Here is a 19,679-nt window from a genome sequence, read left to right on the forward strand (position 1 = left end):
CATGGGCTTTGAGGGGCACCTACAAGGAGCCGTAACCTCGCCCTGACCCCTTTCTGGACCCTAGCTGAAATTTCAATTTTCTTGCACTTTCACCCTTCTATATATTACAGATTTTCATTGCACAAGCCCAATCATATGATCAAGTTAAAAATTCTAGGTCCAAATCAGGGTCCCACACTTTTTCGTCTATGAAATTGAAGGATTTTTCCAGGACCTTGTTGCGATTTTCAAGGACCTCTGTACGACACATCGGGTTGTACGTTCCCGTCAATTTTTCTAGATTCAGTGTAAAAATATAAGAACAAGAGGGCCATGATGGCCCAATATTCCTTAAAAATTTCTACTTATTAAATAGCTCTGCACTCCGCAAATTTTCTTTTTTTCTTTTTTTTTTTTTTCATTTTGTTTCCTTACTGTCCTGAAGTTGTGTTTCTCAAGGAAACTATGAATCATTTACTTGTCTAGCATGTTGTGAAGAATTAATCAACTCCTTCATATAACTACACCTCTGGTGCCACCTACATTATTTATATAATCTTTGATACACTTCTAGGAATTAAATTATTTTCAGTCAAGTTGTTGTTTGATCACTGAATTCAAGCGTGTCACTAATCACGATATTCACAATTGTTCTCGAAAAATAATCGGAATTTCACAGGACTTCTTAAAAATCGACACAAAAATGACTGAAAGCCTAAAATTACTGTTTAAAATTTCAAGCATAGCTACCTATATAGGCCCATCAACCACAAAAACATCAGTATTTTCGAAAAAGGAAATTGAAATGACATCCATGTCGGCCATTTTGAATCATGAATTACTTCCCTTAGCAAAATTGGATAATTCCCAGTATTTTCCCGTACCTTTACCGTTTTCTCGCCAAATTCCCGGTATTTTCACGGCCGGGATTCAATTTTTGAAATTCAGACTTTTCCCGTTTTCCCAGTAGCGTGGGAACCCTGCAAATATTATCAAGTTCGAAGGTTCTAGGTCCAGTGGTTCTCAAGTTATTGAAATGGTTCTCAAGGTTCTAGCCTCTTTGACCTATTGACCCCGAAGACAGTAGGTACTTCATAAGTCTAATCATGCTGACAAGTTTGAATGTTCCTGAACAAATGGTTCTAAGTTATTGTGAAGATGTTAAGTAAGCTATTGGACAAAAGACCAGTAGGAGGCTAATAGCATACTCAAAATATTGGTGCCACAGTTTCGAATATAGATAGTGAGGACTAACTATCTTAAATCTGAAGCAAATCCATCTTGTAGTAATCAAAGTGCATCAAAACTTAAAACAAGTTGTGTGTGTGTGTGTTCGGGTTTAACGTCTTTTTCAACAATTTTTCAGTCATATAAACAACTATGTCTACTTCTAGCAGTGAGCACAATGCCCAACTTTATAGTGCTGCCTCACTGGAATATCACGCCATAGACACGTGGCATGATACCCCACCCAGTCACATTATACTGACACCAGGCTGACCAGTCCTAGCACTATCCTCTTAATGCTGAGCGCCAAGGGAGGAAGCTACTAAACCAGTTTTTTACGTCTTTGGTATGACGCGGCCGGGGATCGAACTCGCGACCACCCGCACTCTAAGCAGACGTTCTACCACAAGGCTACTAAGGCGGTTAAAACAAGTTGTGGATATGGATGTGGACGCCAGGGCAATTAAGATAGCTCTCCATATAAATTGAGCTAAAAGTACTGGACAGACCTTAAAAACTCCTTTGACCATAAAACATCAGCAATAAGCAAAACCAACTTAACAGAAAAGAAGTCGAGACAAACTCAGGACAAACATACAGGTATGCTGTCTCACCTTTAGGAGGGTTAGTACAATCTCTAGCCATGTGTCCACTTTCTCCACACTTGTAACAGTCTCTACCTCCACCTCCACCACCAAATCCAGCTGTAATGTAAACATTCCAAACTCACTATTATTATGAAAACCACTCCAATTCCTGTCTTCAGCTACTTCCATGTAGGACAATCTACACATCATTTCAATGAAAACATACTGGTCTGCTTGCTAGACCATTTTTTCAATATTTTCTGAAGACTGTATCATTATCTTCCAAAACATTCTACAAGAATCGAACAGATATCAATGGCAGGTCCATGCTTGGAAATCGTATCAAATTCTAATCACAGGTTTCTTTGAAGTTCTTCCCATGGCAATGCAAGACTGAGCAAGACCTATTTCACTAATGAGCTTTTTTGCCCAATGTTTATACAAAGAAGTAACATGAGAAGTTTGAAAGTGGCCCTACAGTTTAAGATCTCATCAGAAGGAATTTTCCATGTATGGTTCAAGTGAGCTAACAAGCCTGTTTGCAATTTTAGACAGGGCTTTTGAAGAAAGCGTACCTTTAGGAGGATTAGTACAATCTCTGGCCATGTGTCCACATTCTCCACATTTATAACAGTCTCTCCCTCCTCCGCCACCTCCGCCTGCTGAATATACACTTGGATTCAACTGCTTGTTGTAAATTAGCTAAAATTATTTCCGTTACTTATAGCTGGTTCATCTTTACACTGCATCATCAAATACTATTTAGGAGATGGACAAGTGTTAGGATAACAAGACGTATTAATGTCTGCAGAAGTCTGCAGGAATGTTGTGACCGAGACCAAAGTCAAGGTCACAAACATATCCAAAGGGCTTCTGCAGATAAAGTTAATAAAGTCATGTATTAACAGCCTGTAAATTGCCTTGTTTGCACACTATTTTTCTCCCATTAATACATAGGTAAATCCAGTGAAAAAACAAGAGCTGTCGGAGGAACCTGTATAGTGTTTTATATCAGCTCATGACTGGACAAGTGTGTGAAGTCTCAATCCATTCCAATTAGTGGATACTGAGATACCAGCTTACATACAACTTCTAAGTGAAACAAGAGGGTCATCATGACCCTGGATCGCTCACCTGAGTAATATGAGCTACATGTTTCAAATGTCAAACTGATGATTTTTAGAAATGTTTTGGAAGATTTTCCGATGTACAATCAAGTAACCCCTGGTGCGGGGCCAATTTTACCCCGAGGGTCATAATTTGAACAAAGTTTGTAGAAGTCTACTAGGCAATGCTACATATCAAATATCTAAGATCTAGGCCTTCTGGTTTATTTTTAGCAAATTTATGAAGATTTCCCTATGTACAATCAAGTAACCCCTGGGGCTGGGTCAATTTGACCCTAGGGTGTCAAGATTTGAACAAATTTTGTAGAGGTCCACTAGGCAATGTTACATGTGAAATATCTAAGCTGTAGGCCTTCTGGTTTATTTTAAGAAAATTTTGAAGATTTTTCTATATATAATCAAGTAACCCCATGGGGTGGGGTCAATTTGACCCTGGGGTGTCAAGATTTGAACAAATTTTGTAGAGGTCCACTAGGCAATGTTACATGTGAAATATCTAAGCTGTAGGCCTTCTGGTTTATTTTAAGAAAATTTTGAAGATTTTTCTATGTACAATCAAGTAACCCCATGGGGTGGGGTCAATTTGACCCTGGGGTCATGATTTGAACAAATTTTGTAGAAGTCTACTAGGCAATGCTACATGTCAAATATCCAAGGCCAAAAAAAAAAATATGTATGTTTCCTGTGACATGCCAGAAAAAAATAGAGTAGGTAGGTCGAATACACATCTTTACAGTAGTGGAATTCCCTTGGGTTTGCCTTTGCCTATTGTCTTATCAATACATATATGTCTGTAGTAGTAGATGGTAGATGCTATACACTTGAAATACACAGCTTTTTATATACCCTTTGGCTTTTAGTCAAATTATTAAATACATGTCGTCAGACTATTTCAACAGATACACCTTTGGTTTTCCGTTGGTTTAAGCCTAGCTTAAACTCATGAATTTTTATGCCAAGTTTAAGGCAGGGGTGTAATTTTTTCACACCACTCACCCTGCAGGACTAGTAACCACTAAAATCTGCTTGCCCTTAGTGAACAGTCACTTGCCCTTATAATTGACATGTTTAATATTGGCACTTTTATGAAAGGAGTATTATACATGTACAATAAGTGAATTTCAAATGTAACACTCAGTAGACAAATACTATTCTCTTGTACACTACATTTCCTTTTTAAGGTGGCATATTTGTTCTTCTTAAACTTCCTTTTTACAGACATTTTTATTTTTCTTTCATGTATTTTTGTCAGCAGCACCAGCCAGTTGCTCTCCAAAATAACTGCAGCGATAGCAATAATAATTAAAGTCTATCTCCTCCCGTATTTTCTTAAAAAAGTATTAGGACAGCATAAAATATTAAGTTATTTTCATTTTCTCAAGACTTATTATATTTCCCGAAAATAAGTATTTTGAAAAGTGTCCCCAAAATATGGACATAATTATCATCATCCACACACCCGTTGTGAAAGCAAAAAAAAGAACAACAAGGCAGTCTGAAAGACAGCTAAATCCCCCCGCCACTGCTATGGATTGTGAACGGGTAAACCTTTGATTTTAGCTGTAACCTTGACCTTGAACTGACATGGCTGACTCATAAATTCTGCACAACATTGTGATGAGGTGATCATTTGACCCAAGTTTCATGAAAATCCTTCAAAGGGTTTAGGAGATACAGAGCTGAAACCTTTGACCTTCAGTTGTGACCTTGACCTTGAGTTGACATGTCTGACTCATGTGTTCTTGATGAGGTGATCATTTGACCCAAGTTTGATGAAAATCCTTCAAGGGGTTTAGGAGATACAGAGTGGACACAAAATGGAAGGCTCAAACCTTCAACCCTTAGTTGTGACCTTGACCTTGAGCTGGCATAGTTGACTCATAATTTCTGCACATCGTTTTGATGAGGTAATCATTTTACCCAAGTTTTATAAAATTCCTTCAAGGGGTTAAGGAGATATAGAGCGGACACGAAATGGAAGGCTCAAACCTTTGACCCTAAGTTGTAACCTTGACCTTGAGCCGGCATGACTGACTCATGGGTTCTGCACATCATCTAGATGAGCTGATCATTTGACCCAAGTTTGATACAATTCCTTCAAGGGGTTTAGGAAATATAGAGCAGACACAAAATGGAAGGCTCAAACCTTTGACCTTGAGTTGTGACCTAGACCTTGAGCCGACAAGGCTGACCCATGGGTTCTGCACATCGTCTTGATGAGGTGATCATTTGACCCAAGTTTCATGAAAATCCTTCAAGGAGTTTAGAAGATATAGAGCGGACACAAAATGGAAGGCTCAAAACCTTTGACCCTAAGTTGTGACCTTGACCTTGAGCCGGCATGGCTGACTCATGGGTTCTGCACATCGTCTTGATGAGGTGATCATTTGACCCAAGTTCTATAAAATTCCTTCAAGGGGTTTATGAGATATAGAGCGGACACAAAATGGCAGGCACAAACCTTTGACCTTGAGTTGTGACCTTGACCTTGAACCAACAAGGCTGACTCATGGGTTCTGCACATCGTCTTGATGAGGTGATCATTTGACCCAAATTTCATGAAAATCCTTCAAGGGGTTTAGGAGATACGGACCGGACACGATTTTGTTACGGACGGAAGGACGGACGGACGGAAAGACGGACGGAAAGACGGACGGACGGAGACCATTCCTATAATCCCTCCGCCACGGCAGGGGATTAATTATCAGAAATTATTCTGTTTATAAGCTAAGTAATTGGCCTTGTTTTCATCATAAATTAACACCCTTCAAAGAGCTAAAAGAAGTGTGTCGGTATCATGGCATCTGAATTCAGTGAAGATCAAAGCGGTATAGTTGCCCGAGATTGTCATGGCATTACATCATGTTTTCGCGCCATGTGAAACATCACTGTTTGATCATACCGCCTCGCTTCTTTAAATTGTTGAGAAGAAATCAATAAAAAAGTTTCTTCTTTATTTTTTTTTAAAGCGAATGTACAATATCAGGAATGAACTGACAGGTAAATGTGTCAAACGATTATACTGGATATTCCTACCTCTGTGACCTGTTTGCCCTCAAAGAATTTACATTATTGTTAGAGAAGAATATCTTACAAAATGTTGTGTCAAAAATAATACTTGTACGAAGATTCATTTCAAACTTAATTGGAAACCGCAACAACATCATACTGCGTTATTCTAAAGCCACATTTCTATGTACATTCACGAGGTCACGTAACCTATTCTGCCGCGCTAACAGAAATCTGTTTGCGAAAAATCGTTTTACTCCATGTATTTAAATTGCTGCCGCTTTTTCATTATTTAAGATTTTTTAATTCTGTTTTTTATACTCTCTAATCAAAAGTCTGAATTTTATGACCATATTATGTATCATGTTTTACTTTAAGGCCAGCATTTTTTAATTTTCTGGTTTACGGGAGCACCGACCCTATTTTTTGACAAAACAAAATAAAAATAAAAGTCATTTTCAGTACTTTTATTTTCATTTTACCCGCCGACCGTCCATAATTGCTGCTGCCAAAAATAAAAGTTTAACTGTAAGGTAGAGGTTTTTAATCAAGATCAACAGACGCATGAAAAATGGCGGCCTCCATGAATGTAAATTCTGTGAAATTAATAGGAAAAATATACAAGTTAACAGACAATATTCTTTGGAATAAGTTGGCAGAGATAACAAGTATTGTAAAGAAATTGGATCTGAGTAGAAATTACAGCACCTAAAGCTCAACATTAGGAATAATCACGTACGAAAAATGACCTTCACTATCAACGCTGTCCAGATGTTGAAAATTCTGGCGTATCACATGTACGAGATTTGGTGTCTGTATATTATAACTGGACAACGATCAAATTCATGTGGGACTGTCAGAAAAATACCACAATTGATAAAAAGGAAAGCAACCAAAGAAAAGGCAAAATGGAGGAGCAAAAGTGAGTATCAACTTGCTAAACGCATCTTTTTTACTTTGAAGTCTTGGGGGTTAGAGAAGATAAAATAACTAATACCACAATTTTCAGTAGTTCTGTTCAAAACAAAGTGCAATTTCAATGTAAAATGACACATGTCCATGCAAATGCTTGACAAAGATACATGTGGTAAAAAATTCAAACTACATGTACATGATGTAGTCAAAATAATTGGACAGTCAGATTAATGGTTGTTTAATATGTTTGACAGGCAATCTAATCAGGATTGCGTCAAATTAGTTTGACTAAAGTTCTAGCCAGGTACTATAACTCAAAAGATAATTATCAAACATGAAACTCCCAGCAACATTCCCATGTTCACTTGAAGTATACGCCGATAAAATCTCTAAGAAGACCCTTTGAAAGTATGTTTGGGACAGACATTCAGACACTATATGTCACATGTGCCTTTGACACTGAGAACACATAATGACATATCCAGTAATAACTTTTTTTTCGGACTCATAATTTACTAAGTCCAAGTCCCATCTCAGTGAAGAGTCTTATAAATCTCCGATACTGTTGTTTGAACATCAGCCGATAAGGTTTTTATTTTGTACACATTTTAGCTGAACCAAAATTCAGATTGTGTCCACTTGTCGTACAGTATAGGTGGCACTGAAAATCGGCAAAATATAAAACAATATTCAAGTCATTGAAACTTAACCAAAGCCATAAATTTAATTTTAAAGCCAGTGTGCTTAATTTATCAATTCGTAATTTTTGCTTTCTAGTATGACAATGCCTGTCTTTTAAGACTTTGCATCTCCGGCCAATTAATATGCATGTATGCAGTATGAAGACCTAAAGTAGTCCTTGCATATCCCCATTTTAATAGCAGTTTTTATTCATGTTTATCATGTTTAAATAATAAACATTAGGCAATGTTCTTATGATATGTCAACTGTGGTATCTGTATATTTTACTATGAAAAATGTTTCCACAAGTCTATTTTTAGTACAAAATAGATACATACAAAAAAACACAAATAATACATATCCTTGGTGACTTTGAAAATGGCAATATTCAAACAAGCTACACATTAAGAAAACAACAGTATACTGAGATGATGAGATATAAACCAGTTCAAATTAGTTCATTTGTGAGTGTGTATGCAATTTAAGCTTGCAAGCTTTTGTTTTTTGTGGTGTATAAAAAATAAACAAGAGGACCATGATGGTCCTGAATCGCTCACCTGTTCCCACATGACCCAGTTTTGAGTATGACGTCGTTTTTTCTATTATTTGATATAGTGACCTAGTTTTTGAGCTCATGTGACCCAGTTTTGAATCTGATCTAGATATCATCAAGATAAAAATTCTGACCAATTTTCATGAAGATCCATTGAAAAATATGGCCTCCAGAGAGGTCACAAGATTTTTCTATTATTGACCTATTGACCTAGTTTTCAAAGGAACCTGACCCTGTTTTGAACTTGACCTAGATATCATCAAGGTGAACATTCTCACTAATTTTCATGAAGATCTCATGAAAAATATGGCCTCTAGAGAGGTCACAAGGTTTTTCTATTTTTATACCTACTGGCCTAGTTTTTGACCGCATTTGACCCAGTTTCTAAACTGACCTAGATACCATCAAGGTGAACATTCAGACCAATTTTCACGAAGATCTATTGAAAAATATGGCCTCTAGACAGGTCAAAAGATTTTTCTAATTTTAGACCTACTGACCTAGTTTTTGTCCGCAGCTGACCCAGTTTCAAACTTGACCTATATATCATCAAGATGAACAGTCAGACCAACTTTCATACATATCCCATGAAAAATATGGCCTCTAGAGAGGTCACAAGGGTTTTTCATTACTTGACCTAATGACCTACTTTTAGAGGTCACGTGACCCAGTTTCGAATTTGACCTAGCTATCATCAGGATGAACATTCTGACCAATTTTTTATGAAGATCCATTCAAAAGCATGGCCTCTAAAGAGGTCACAAGGTTTTTCTATTTTTAGACCTACTGACCTAGTTTTTGACCGCAGCTGACCCAGTTTCAAACTTGACCTAGATATCATCAAGGTGAACACTCAGACCAACTTTCATACAGATCCCATGAAAAATATGGCCTTTAGAGAGGTCACAAGGTTTTTCTATATTTGACCTACTGACCTAGTTTTTGATGGCACGTGACCCAGTTTCGAACTTGACCTAGATATCATCAAGGTGAACATTCTGACCAATTTTCATAAAGACCCCATGAAAAATGCGACCTCTAAAGGGGTCACAAGGTTTTTCTATTATTTGACCTACTGACCTAGTTTTTCACGGCACGTAACTCAGTTTCGAACTTGACCTAGATATCATTAAGGTGAACATTCTGACCAATTTTCATGAAGATCTTGTGAAATATATGGACTCTAGAGAGGTCACAAGGTTTTTCTATTTTTAGACCTACTGACCTAGTTTTTGACCGCACATGACCCAGTTTCGAACTAGACCTAGATATCATCAAGGTGAACATTCTGACCAATTTTCATAAAGACCCCGTGAAAAATGTGACCTATAGAGTGGTCACAAGGTTTTTTTATTATTTGACCTACTGACCTAGTTTTTGACGGCATGTAACCCAGTTTCAAACTTGACCTAGATATCATCAAGGTGAACATTCTGACCAATTTTCATGAAGATCTTGTGAAATATATGGCCTCTAGAGAGGTCACAAGGTTTTTCTATTTTTAGACCTACTGACCTAGTTTTTGACCGCATGTGACCCAGTTTCGAACTTGACCTAGATATCATCAAGGTGAACATTCTGACCAATTTTCATAAAGATCCGATGAAAATGTGACCTCTAGAGTGGTCACAAGCAAAAGTTTACGCACGGACGGACGGACGCTGCGCAATCACAAAAGCTCACCTTGTCACTTTGCGACAGGTGAGCTAAAAAACTGTATCCTTTTGGACGTTTTATTTTTATTTATTTGGTCGACTGCTCAAAATTGGGATTTTTATTTTTATTTGTCCCCCCCACCCCCCGACCCAAATTTTTTTAAAAATCTCCCGTAAACCAGAAAATAAAAAAATGCTGGCCTAAGAAAGAAATAAGTAATTAAGATCGCGCTGTTTGAAATTTTACAAGTGATTATATGAAAATTCGGCCGTTTTTATAGAATTTTGCCTACATTTTTGTCGATGTCTTATTAAATTTATTATAGAATTCAAACTGTATTACTTCTCAAGCGGTGTTGAAAATTTGAAGCGATTATATTAAAAAAAGAATGCACTACGCGCGTTTTTTTGTGTATGTGTCAATAAACAAAAGTAACGGCGAGATAAAATATTACGATAGGTCGCACGTGCTCGTGGAATAGAAAATTACCGGCATGACGTTTTGATATCTTTATGATTCCCGGGTTAATTCCAATCAATCCAGGTATTTTTTCATGATATAATTTCTGAATTTGGTAAAAACCACTCGCCCGATCGGTCCGATCGGTCGAGTATACAGCGAAGTCCACTCATCCTAACCAAATTTAACTCGTCAATGTATGATGGATGTGAACTGTCAGATCCTTCCCAAGAAACTGCCTGTCGGCGGGTGGACTTGTTCAAAAAGCTGGGTGAATGTACATCGATCCGAGCATATAATTTTTTTTCGTACCCGCAAATTTTCGTCCGAAAAAAAGTTTAGGGTCAGGGGCTAAAATTAGGGACGGTCGGGTCACCGGAAACGTACATATTTTTTTTTTTTTCGCCTAAGATCTAGGCCTTCTGGTTTATTTTTTAGTTTTTTTGAAGATTTTCCTATGTAAAATCAAGTGACCCCTGGGGCTGGGTCATGATTTGAACAAATTTTGTAGAGGTCCACTAGGCAATGCTACAGATCAAATATCTAAGCGCTAGGCCTTCTGGTTTATTTTTAGAAAAATTTTGAAGATTTTCCTATGTAAAATCAAGTGACCCCTGGGGCGAGGTCAATTTTTATCCCGGGTCATGATTTGAATAATTTTAGTAGAGGTCCACTAGGCAATGCTACATGTCGAATACAGTTGAATATCGTTAACTCGATATCGGTTAGCTTGATACTCCGGTTAGCACGATGTGTTTGAGTCGGTCCCGATTTTTCCCTATTTATCTTAATGTAATTATTTATCATTACCTCGATATGTTTAGCTCGATATTTTGTTTAGCTCGATGAGATTTTTCAGTCCCGTGAACTTACCTGTACCGTTTTTACACCTGGTTTCGTCGATATCACAGCTTGTCAAAAAATATCCATGTTATTTGTAAGGTGTGAAAATCAACCTATTGTTGTCAGGCGATGTATTAATCATAATCAAGTTAGTCTGTGTGTTTGTTTTGTTTGTTATTTAATCTTTAATCCAATTTAAATGCCAGGAAGTTATTTAACTCCCAATAATTAGTCTTATAAAAGCAGGAAAGCTGTTTTCCAATATAACAACTAATTTGGATGGAATATTTTCTGTTTGACGGTGTAAAAATCTGCCATTTAGCATTAAGTAACAATCTGTTAACTGGCAAATTTTCGTTATCGAAGCAAAGTCAAAATGACAACTCAACCAGGAACAGTACCGCTGCATTCCGACTTGTTTAGGGAAGGAATAAAAATGCTAATGTTTAAATGTATATTTTGAAAAATTAAAAAGTTGTATGTATGTACTTAAATAAATTAAAATGCTTTATTTGTCAATAAGATTAAAATTGTATTTACGTTTTATATTATTTCTTTCCCCTTTCAAACCCTCTGGAAAAAAGCATTGGATATAATGACAATATAGACGTCCGACAAAAGTATACAAAGTAGTCCAAGATGACGTCGATATCGTTACGTCGAACTTCGGATACGTCGATGCAATTTTTACAGTCCCTTGAATATCGAGGTAACGGTATTCGACTGTATCTAAGCTCTAGGGCTTCTGGTTTTTGAGAAGAAGACTTTTTAAGATTTTCCTATGTAAAATCAAGTGACCCCTGGGGCAGGGTCAATTTTGACCCCAGGGTCATGATTTGAACAAATTTGGCAGAGGTCCACTAGGCAATGCTTCACACCAAATAACTAAGCTCTACGGCTTCTGGTTTTTGAGAAGAAGATTTTTAAAGTTTTTCCTTTTGGTTGCCATGGCAACCAGAGTTCTTCATGGAATTCAATTCTTTGAATAATTTTGAAAGGAGGCCACTCAAAGATCATTCTTGTGAAGTTTGGTGTAATTCTGCCCAGTGGTTTTCAAGAAGAACACTTTTTTAGAAATTGTTGACGGACGATGGACGACACACTATGCACAACGGACATCAAGCGGTCACAATAGCTCACCTTGTCACTTTGTGACAGGTGAGTTAAAAGGGGGCATCATTTTGAAAAAATGCAAAGTAGAGTTATGGGACCTGCTTAGTGCATGTCAGATGATGACAGTGAACAAGTGTTTAAAGTTTCAATCCATTCCCATTAGTGGGTACTGAGATACCAGCTTACAACCTTAACGAAAAATTTCTAAGTCGAAAAAGGGGCATAATTTTATAAAAGAGCAAAATAGAGTTATGGAACCTACGCAGTGTGTCAGTTTATTACAGTGAATAAGTGTGTGAAGTTTCAATCCATTTCCACAAGTGGTTACTGAGATACCTCCTTACATACAAAAACTTGACCAAATCAGGACGCCGACGCACGGCCGAGTCCAATAGCTCTACTATTCTTTGAATAGTCAAGCTAAAATGTAGTTTTTATATGCAAAAATTGTCATTAGTGCTCACAACAACTTGAACTAACAAGAGGACCATGATGGTCCTGAATCGCTCACCTCTTCCCTCATGACCCAGTTGATAAACATTCAGACCAACTTTCATACAGATCCCATGAAAAATATGGCCTCTAGAGAGGTCACAACATTTTTTCATTATTTGACCTACTGACCTACTTTTTGAAGGCACGTGACCCACTTTCGAAACTGACCTAGATATCACCAAAATGAACATTCTGACCAATTTTCATGAAGATCCATTCACAAATATGGCCTCTAGAGATGTCACAAGGTTTTTCTATTTTTAGACCTACTGACCTAGTTTTTGACCGCACATGACCCTGATTTGAACTTGACCTAGATATCATCAAGAAGAACATTCAGACCAACTTTCATACAGATCCCATAAAAAATATGGCCTTTAGAGAGGTCACAAAGTTTTTTTATTATTTGATCTACTGACCTAGTTTTTGATGGCAGGTGACCCAGTTTTGAACTTGACCTAGATATCATCAAGACGAACATTCAGACCAACTTTCATACAGATCCCATGAAAAATATAGCCTTTAGAGGTCCCAAGGTTTTTCTATTATTTGACCTACTGACCCAGTTTTTGAAGGCACGTGACCCACTTTCGAACTTGACCTAGATATCATCAAAGTGAACAATCTGACCAATTTTCATGAAGATCTTGTGAAAAATATGGTCTCTAGAGAGGTCACAAGGTTTTTCTATTCTTAGACCTACTGACCTAGTTTTTGAAGGCACGTGACCCAGTTTCGAACTTGACCTAGATATCATCAAGATGAACATTCTGACCAACTTTCATAAAGATCCCACAAAAAATGTGACCTCTAGAGATGTCACAAGGAAAAGTTTATGCACGGACGGACAGACGCTGCGTGATCACAAAAGCTCACCTTGTCACTATGTGACAGGTGAGCTAAAAACTGGGGGTTTTTTTTAAACAAATGACTGTTACTATATGACATTCAATTCTGAATGAAGCTATACTTACATAGTCATTTTTTTATATTTAGCAAAGTTAAATATATCTGAGAATCTTCTGCATTTAGTTCATATTAACATTTTTTACTGTTTTAGTTTGTACAGTATAAATGTATGCTAGCATACAGATGTAATACACTGAACGAGGCAGTCTGAAAGACAGCTAAAATCCCCCACCACTGGTATGGATAGTGAAAGGGTAAACCTCTGACCTTGAGCTGTGACCTTGGCCTTGAACTGACATGGCTGACCCATGAATTCTGCACATCGTCTAAATGAGGTGATCATTTGACCCAAGTTTCATGAAAATCCTAAAAGGGGTTTAGGAGATACAGAGCTCAAACCTTTCACCTTGAGTTGTGACCTTGACCTTGAGTTGACATGGCTTACTCACGAGTTCTTGATGAGGTGATTATTTGACCCAAGTTTAATGTAAATCTTTCAAAGGGTTTAGGAGATACAGAATGGACACAAAATGGAAGGCTCAAACCTTTGATTCTTAAGTTGAGACCTTGACCTTGAGCCGGCATTGCTGACAGAGCGGACACAAAATGGAAGGCTCAAATCTTTGACCTAGTTGTGACCTTGACTAGCTCTGACATGGCTGACTCATGAGTTCTGCACATCATCTTGATGAGGTGATCATTTAATCCAAGTTTCATAATTATCCTTCAAGAAGTTTAAGAGATACACAGAGCAGACACGAAATGGTAGGCTCAAACCTTTGTCCTTGAGTTGTGACCTTGACCTTGAGCCGACATGGCTGACTCATGAGTTCTGCACATCGTCTTGATAAGGTGATAATTTGATTCAAGTTTCATGATTATCCTTCAAGGGGTTTAAGAGATACAGAGCGAACACGAAATGGAAGGCTCAAACCTTTGACCTTGAGTTGTGACCTTGACCTTGAGCTGACATGGCTGACTCATGGGTTCTGCAAATCATCTTGATGAGGTGATCATTTGACACAAGTTTCATGAAAATCCTTCAAGGGGTTTAGGAGATACAGAGCGGACACAAAATGTTACGTAGGACAGAAGGACAGACGGAGACCATTCCTATAACCATCCACCACCTGTGGCAGGGGATTAATAACAAGAGGGTCCTGAATTACTTTCATATATACCACTGCTTTATATGACAAGATGGGTATCACTCAGACCAAACTTACTCACTCTGAAAACCAATGATCATTCAAGTATCATTCTTGACCTATGAGACAAGTTTTACTATGGCTGGACCTAGTGAACTAATTTTTCACCCTAGACCCTGTTTTGGCCATTTTCTAAACCAAAACAGTGTTCCTTTCCCTCCGATAAATAGTGCATCTATCAAAAAGAATTTATCACACAAGTAGCAGTCTTGAATTAAGATGTGTGGTTCTAATTAAACAAGAGCTGTTTGTAAAACACATGTGCCCCCATGATGGGCTGTCTCATTTTCAGTCCTGTGATCACTAAGATCTTGACCTACTATATCTATAGGGGTCATCTGCTGGTCATGACCCAACTCCCTATCAACTTTCATGATCCTAGGCCCAAGCTTTCTCAAGTTATCATCCAGACACCGATTGGTCTACGGACCGACTGACCAACAGACATTTGCAAATCAATTGGAAGGGGGGCATGAATAGCACTTATACAGGTTTTCCAATCAAATATAGCCTATATGTAGAGAATCAAATACCAAAGAGCAAGTAAAATACCTTTAGGAGGGTTAGTACAATCCCTGGCCATGTGCCCACTTTCTCCACACTTGTAACAGTCTCTACCTCCTCCAGCACCACCTGCTATAAACATACATACACACTTGTTCATAGAATACTGTTGTTTAACCACACTTTAAATATGATTAGTTACCAATGTAGACAAATCATTTCATATAAAGTAATCTAAGTTTGAATGCTTGCAAAACAAAATTTACGTAGCTAATTAACAAACAAGAGGCATAAATCATCAAAGAAGGACCTCGACTTTTGGACCAATATTAGTGATCATCCATTACGCAGTTTCAATATCAGTTATATCAAGCTTATTTACATCTTTTTAGGAATGCCACCTACACGGATCGAATTGGGAAAGTATCTCCTTAAGATGCCTAAATTGGGAGGAATTCAAACTTTCACATTAACTTAGATTGTAGGTACAGATACTACAAAGCATCATCGAGAAACACTAGATAAAAGAATCTGAACGAGTACAAGAGACCTAAATGTGCCTAAGGGATACCTGAGGAAACCATCACCTTTGGACCATGCTACTGACCAAGTCTGGTGAAAATTCATTCAGCAGTACTTCTGAAGTTATTTAAAGGTTTTTCGATGCTTTTACTTCATCTATAAGCAACTAAGAGGAACCATTTACACACTAGAATGTGTCTGTAGGACACAGGGTGTGCCCCCCACTGGTACATTTGTCACAAATAAGGGGCAATAATTCAAATGTTTGTAGTCTCAGTTTGAGGGTATAGCCTCAACAAACATTTTATGAAAAGGATTCATTATTCTAGGCCATATACTTTTTGAACTATGTGCATCACAAACAAAGAATCCACTATTTTGGCTATTTCAAGGGCCATAACTCTGTAATAAGAACTAAGATTCTTAAGAAGAATGCCAAGTGTGCAAGGTCACATCACGATAAAGACTCCAGCAAGGTTTTCTGAATTTACATCAAATACTTTTTGAGCTAGGCACATAATTAGGTGAAAAAGTGCATTTTTTTTATATTTCAGGGGCCATAACTTTAAAAATAGGGGGTGGAGCCAGCCAAAAAATTAGAGGTGTGCAAGTTTATATTATGATTAAGACTTATGCAAGTTTTCAACCATTTATATTAAATACTTTTTGAGCTAGGTGCGTCACAAAGTGAAAATGTACATTTTGACTATTTCAGGGGCCATAACTCTAAAAATAGGGGGCGGACCCAAATGAAAAATAGGAGGTGTGCAAATTCATATCATGATTAAGACTCATGCAAGGTTTCATGAATTTATATCAAATACTTTTTGAGCTAGGCATGTCTCAAGGTGAAAATGTGCATTTTTGACTATTTCAGGGGCCATAACTCTGAAAATAGGGGGCGGAGCCAGACGAAAAATAGGAGGTGCCCAAGTTCATATCATGATTAAGACTCATGCAAGATTTCATGAATCTATATCAAATACTTCTTGAGCTAGGCATGTCACAAGGTGAAAATGTGCATTTTTGACTATTTCAGGGGCCATAACTCTGAAAATAGGGGGCGGAGCCAGATGAAAAATAGGAGGTGCGCAAGTTCATATCATGATTAAGACTCATGCAAGGTTTCATGAATCTATATCAAATACTTTTTGAGCTAGGCGTGTCATAAGGTAAAAATGTGCATTTTTGACTATTTCAGGGGCCATAACTCTGAAAATAGGGGGCAGAGCCAATGAAAAATAGGAGGTGCACAAGTTCATATCATGATTAAGACTCATGCAAGGTTTCATGAATCTATATCAAATACTTTTTGAGCTAGGCGTGTCACAAGGTAAAAATGTGCATTTTTGACTATTTCAGGGGCCATAACTCTGAAAATAGGGGGCAGAGCAAGACGAAAAATAGGAGGTGCGCAAGTTCATATCATCATAAAGACTCACGCAAGGTTTCATCAATTTATATCAAATACTTTTCGAGCTAGGCGCGTCACGAACTTCGGACGCATGGACAAGACCAAATCTATATGCCCCCACCACTCATGGGGGGGGGGGGGCACAAAAAGTGTTAGAGGTTCATACATGGATGCTACAGAAGATACACCTGATGGTTCATATAAAGAAATCATGCAATGAATTCCTCTATTTTTTAGACTTTGGTGGCCCCTGAAAGTAGCCAAGCAAAACCATTTCACCAAATTGAGACAGGACCATATCAGGAAGTTACACACAATGTTTGATGAAGATCTATCAGGTGAGAAATTGAGTTTTTTTTCTATTTTCAGCTGTAAGGTTCCTCTGCCAAAAGGAGACAACCTGAAACATCTGAAACGCACCAAAGATAGGACAACACAAACTGTACTCATAAATATCTTCCAAATTTTTATGGATTCATGACTATGGATAGAAACTTTTGCATCTTGAAATGTCTCATAGACAGACACATTTCCTTTTATAATACCTTTAGGAGGGTTAGTACAATCCCTTGCCATATGTCCACTTTCTCCACACTTGTAACAGTCTCTACCTCCTCCAGCACCACCTATAATAATATTAAAACTAGAACAAGTCTGTAGGGCACATGTGTGCTCCCGCTGGTACATTTGTCACAAATAAGGAGAAATAATTAAAATGTTTGCAGTCTTAAGGGGGTATAGCCCCAACAAGCATTTTATACAAAAGATTCATTATTCTAGGCCTAACACTTTTTGAGCTACGATCACAAACAAAAAATCCACTATTTTGGCTATTTCAAGGGCTGTAAATCTGTAATAAGCGCTAAAATTTCAAGAAGAATGCCAAGTGTGCAAAGTCACATCATGATGAAGACTCATGCAAGTTTTCATCAATTTATATCGAATACTTTTTTGAGCAAGGCAAGTGACAAGGTGAAAATGTGATTTTTTACTACATGTACTGTAAATCCGGTGTTATTCGTGCTGTTCTAATTTTCGCTATTTTTCGCGAATCGGGTGCATTGCGAATTCATAAATACGCATAAGTTTCCTTCCATAACATACAAACATATCCGAAAAGAATGTCCGAAATATGGTCAAGTTCAGCAATGAATACTAGCCACCTATATGTGATGTTTATCGAATCAATTTCAATTATTTTAATATATTATGAATAAGTATAATAAAGATCCTCGAAACAACATTTTGTATGTGTCAAACAAGCAGAGAACGCGTTGCCTGAGGGGATGATCCATGACATCCTTTATCTTCTCGACAAACCTGAATCTTTTTGCACATTTTGTTTAGATAATAATAGGTATTAGCAGACAATTTATCACACAACTGTACTATATTCTTGCACATTACAATTATATATGACATGACTGTAACAAACTTTGAACATTTTATCAGCTATTAAATGTAATAAGAATAATCACCCGTAAATTGAATAAAGGATTAAAAGGCTCTTTTCAATAAATGTAAGTCCAACAAAAGCAATCTATGTGAATAAAGTAACCGATTACTAATACGAAATAACAGTAACTGTTACAGACCATGTATAACAAGGTTTTGGCGTGCATAAATTCGGTACGGTAGGAAAGAATGTGCATTAATGCAATCATGACTTCCGGAATTGGAATTTCGCTAATATAAGATAAGAACCTTCGCCAATTTAAATTTCAGACCCTCCCGTCATGAATTCATAAACCCGCAAAATAATTCAGGGAGCAGGAATCGTGAAATAAAGATCACGCGAATATAATGTAATTTACAGTATTTCTGGGGCCGTAACTCTGGAAATAGGGGGCAGAGGCAGACGAAAAGTAAGTGCCCAAGTTCATATCATAAGACATTTTATCAATGTATATGAAAAACTTTTTGAGCTAAGCGCGTCACAAGGTGAAAATGTGCATTTTTGACAATTTAAAGGGCCATAACTTTGAAATAGGGGACAGAGCCAGATGAAAAATAGGAGGCGCGCAAGTTCATATCATGATAAAGACTCATGCAAGGTTTCATCAATTCATATGAAACACTTTTTGAGCTTGGCGCATCACAAGGTGAATATGTGCATTTTTTAACTATTGCAGGAACCAGAACTCTGAAAATAGGGGGCAGCGCCAGATGAAAAATAAAGGGTGCCAAAGTTCATATCATGATAAAGACTTGTGCAAGGTTTCATCAATTTATATCAGTAACTTTTTGAGCTATGAGCGTCACAAACTTTTTTCGGATGAACCGACAAGACCAGATCTACATGCCCCCTCCACTGAGTAGCGAGGGCACAAAAACAAGTATACCGATATGAATTTTCCATACTCCAGTGTGAAGTTACTAACAAGAAAGGTCACTAGATTGCTTATCTGGCTTTCAGAGCTAAAACTGGCTAGAGTGTGCAAATCTGAAATTCATTTTTCAAACCTTCCATGAATATCT

The 19,679-nt window shown here is 37.5% G+C and overlaps 1 protein-coding gene across 6 annotated transcripts in view; it reads right to left on the reverse strand.

Moving 5' to 3' along the window:
• Nucleotides 1-19,679, reverse strand: part of LOC123524421 (uncharacterized) — a 146,787-nt gene that overhangs the window by 70,284 nt on the left and 56,824 nt on the right. For 3 of the 6 annotated variants that reach the window (XM_045302617.2, XM_045302616.2, XM_045302609.2), the window contains exons 9-12: nucleotides 17,747-17,827; nucleotides 15,314-15,397; nucleotides 2,369-2,455; nucleotides 1,821-1,910 (exon numbers count right to left, since the gene is read on the reverse strand). In XM_045302617.2, the coding sequence (XP_045158552.2) occupies nucleotides 1,821-1,910; nucleotides 2,369-2,455; nucleotides 15,314-15,397; nucleotides 17,747-17,827 (342 nt within the window). The remainder of the gene's footprint in view (nucleotides 1-1,820; nucleotides 1,911-2,368; nucleotides 2,456-15,313; nucleotides 15,398-17,746; nucleotides 17,828-19,679) is intronic. The other 3 variants (XM_045302613.2, XM_045302612.2, XM_045302610.2) reach the window with 3 other exon arrangements.

The sequence above is a fragment of the Mercenaria mercenaria genome, chromosome 3 (genome assembly GCF_021730395.1).
Source record: "Mercenaria mercenaria strain notata chromosome 3, MADL_Memer_1, whole genome shotgun sequence".
In the NCBI taxonomy this organism is placed as follows: domain Eukaryota; kingdom Metazoa; phylum Mollusca; class Bivalvia; order Venerida; family Veneridae; genus Mercenaria; species Mercenaria mercenaria.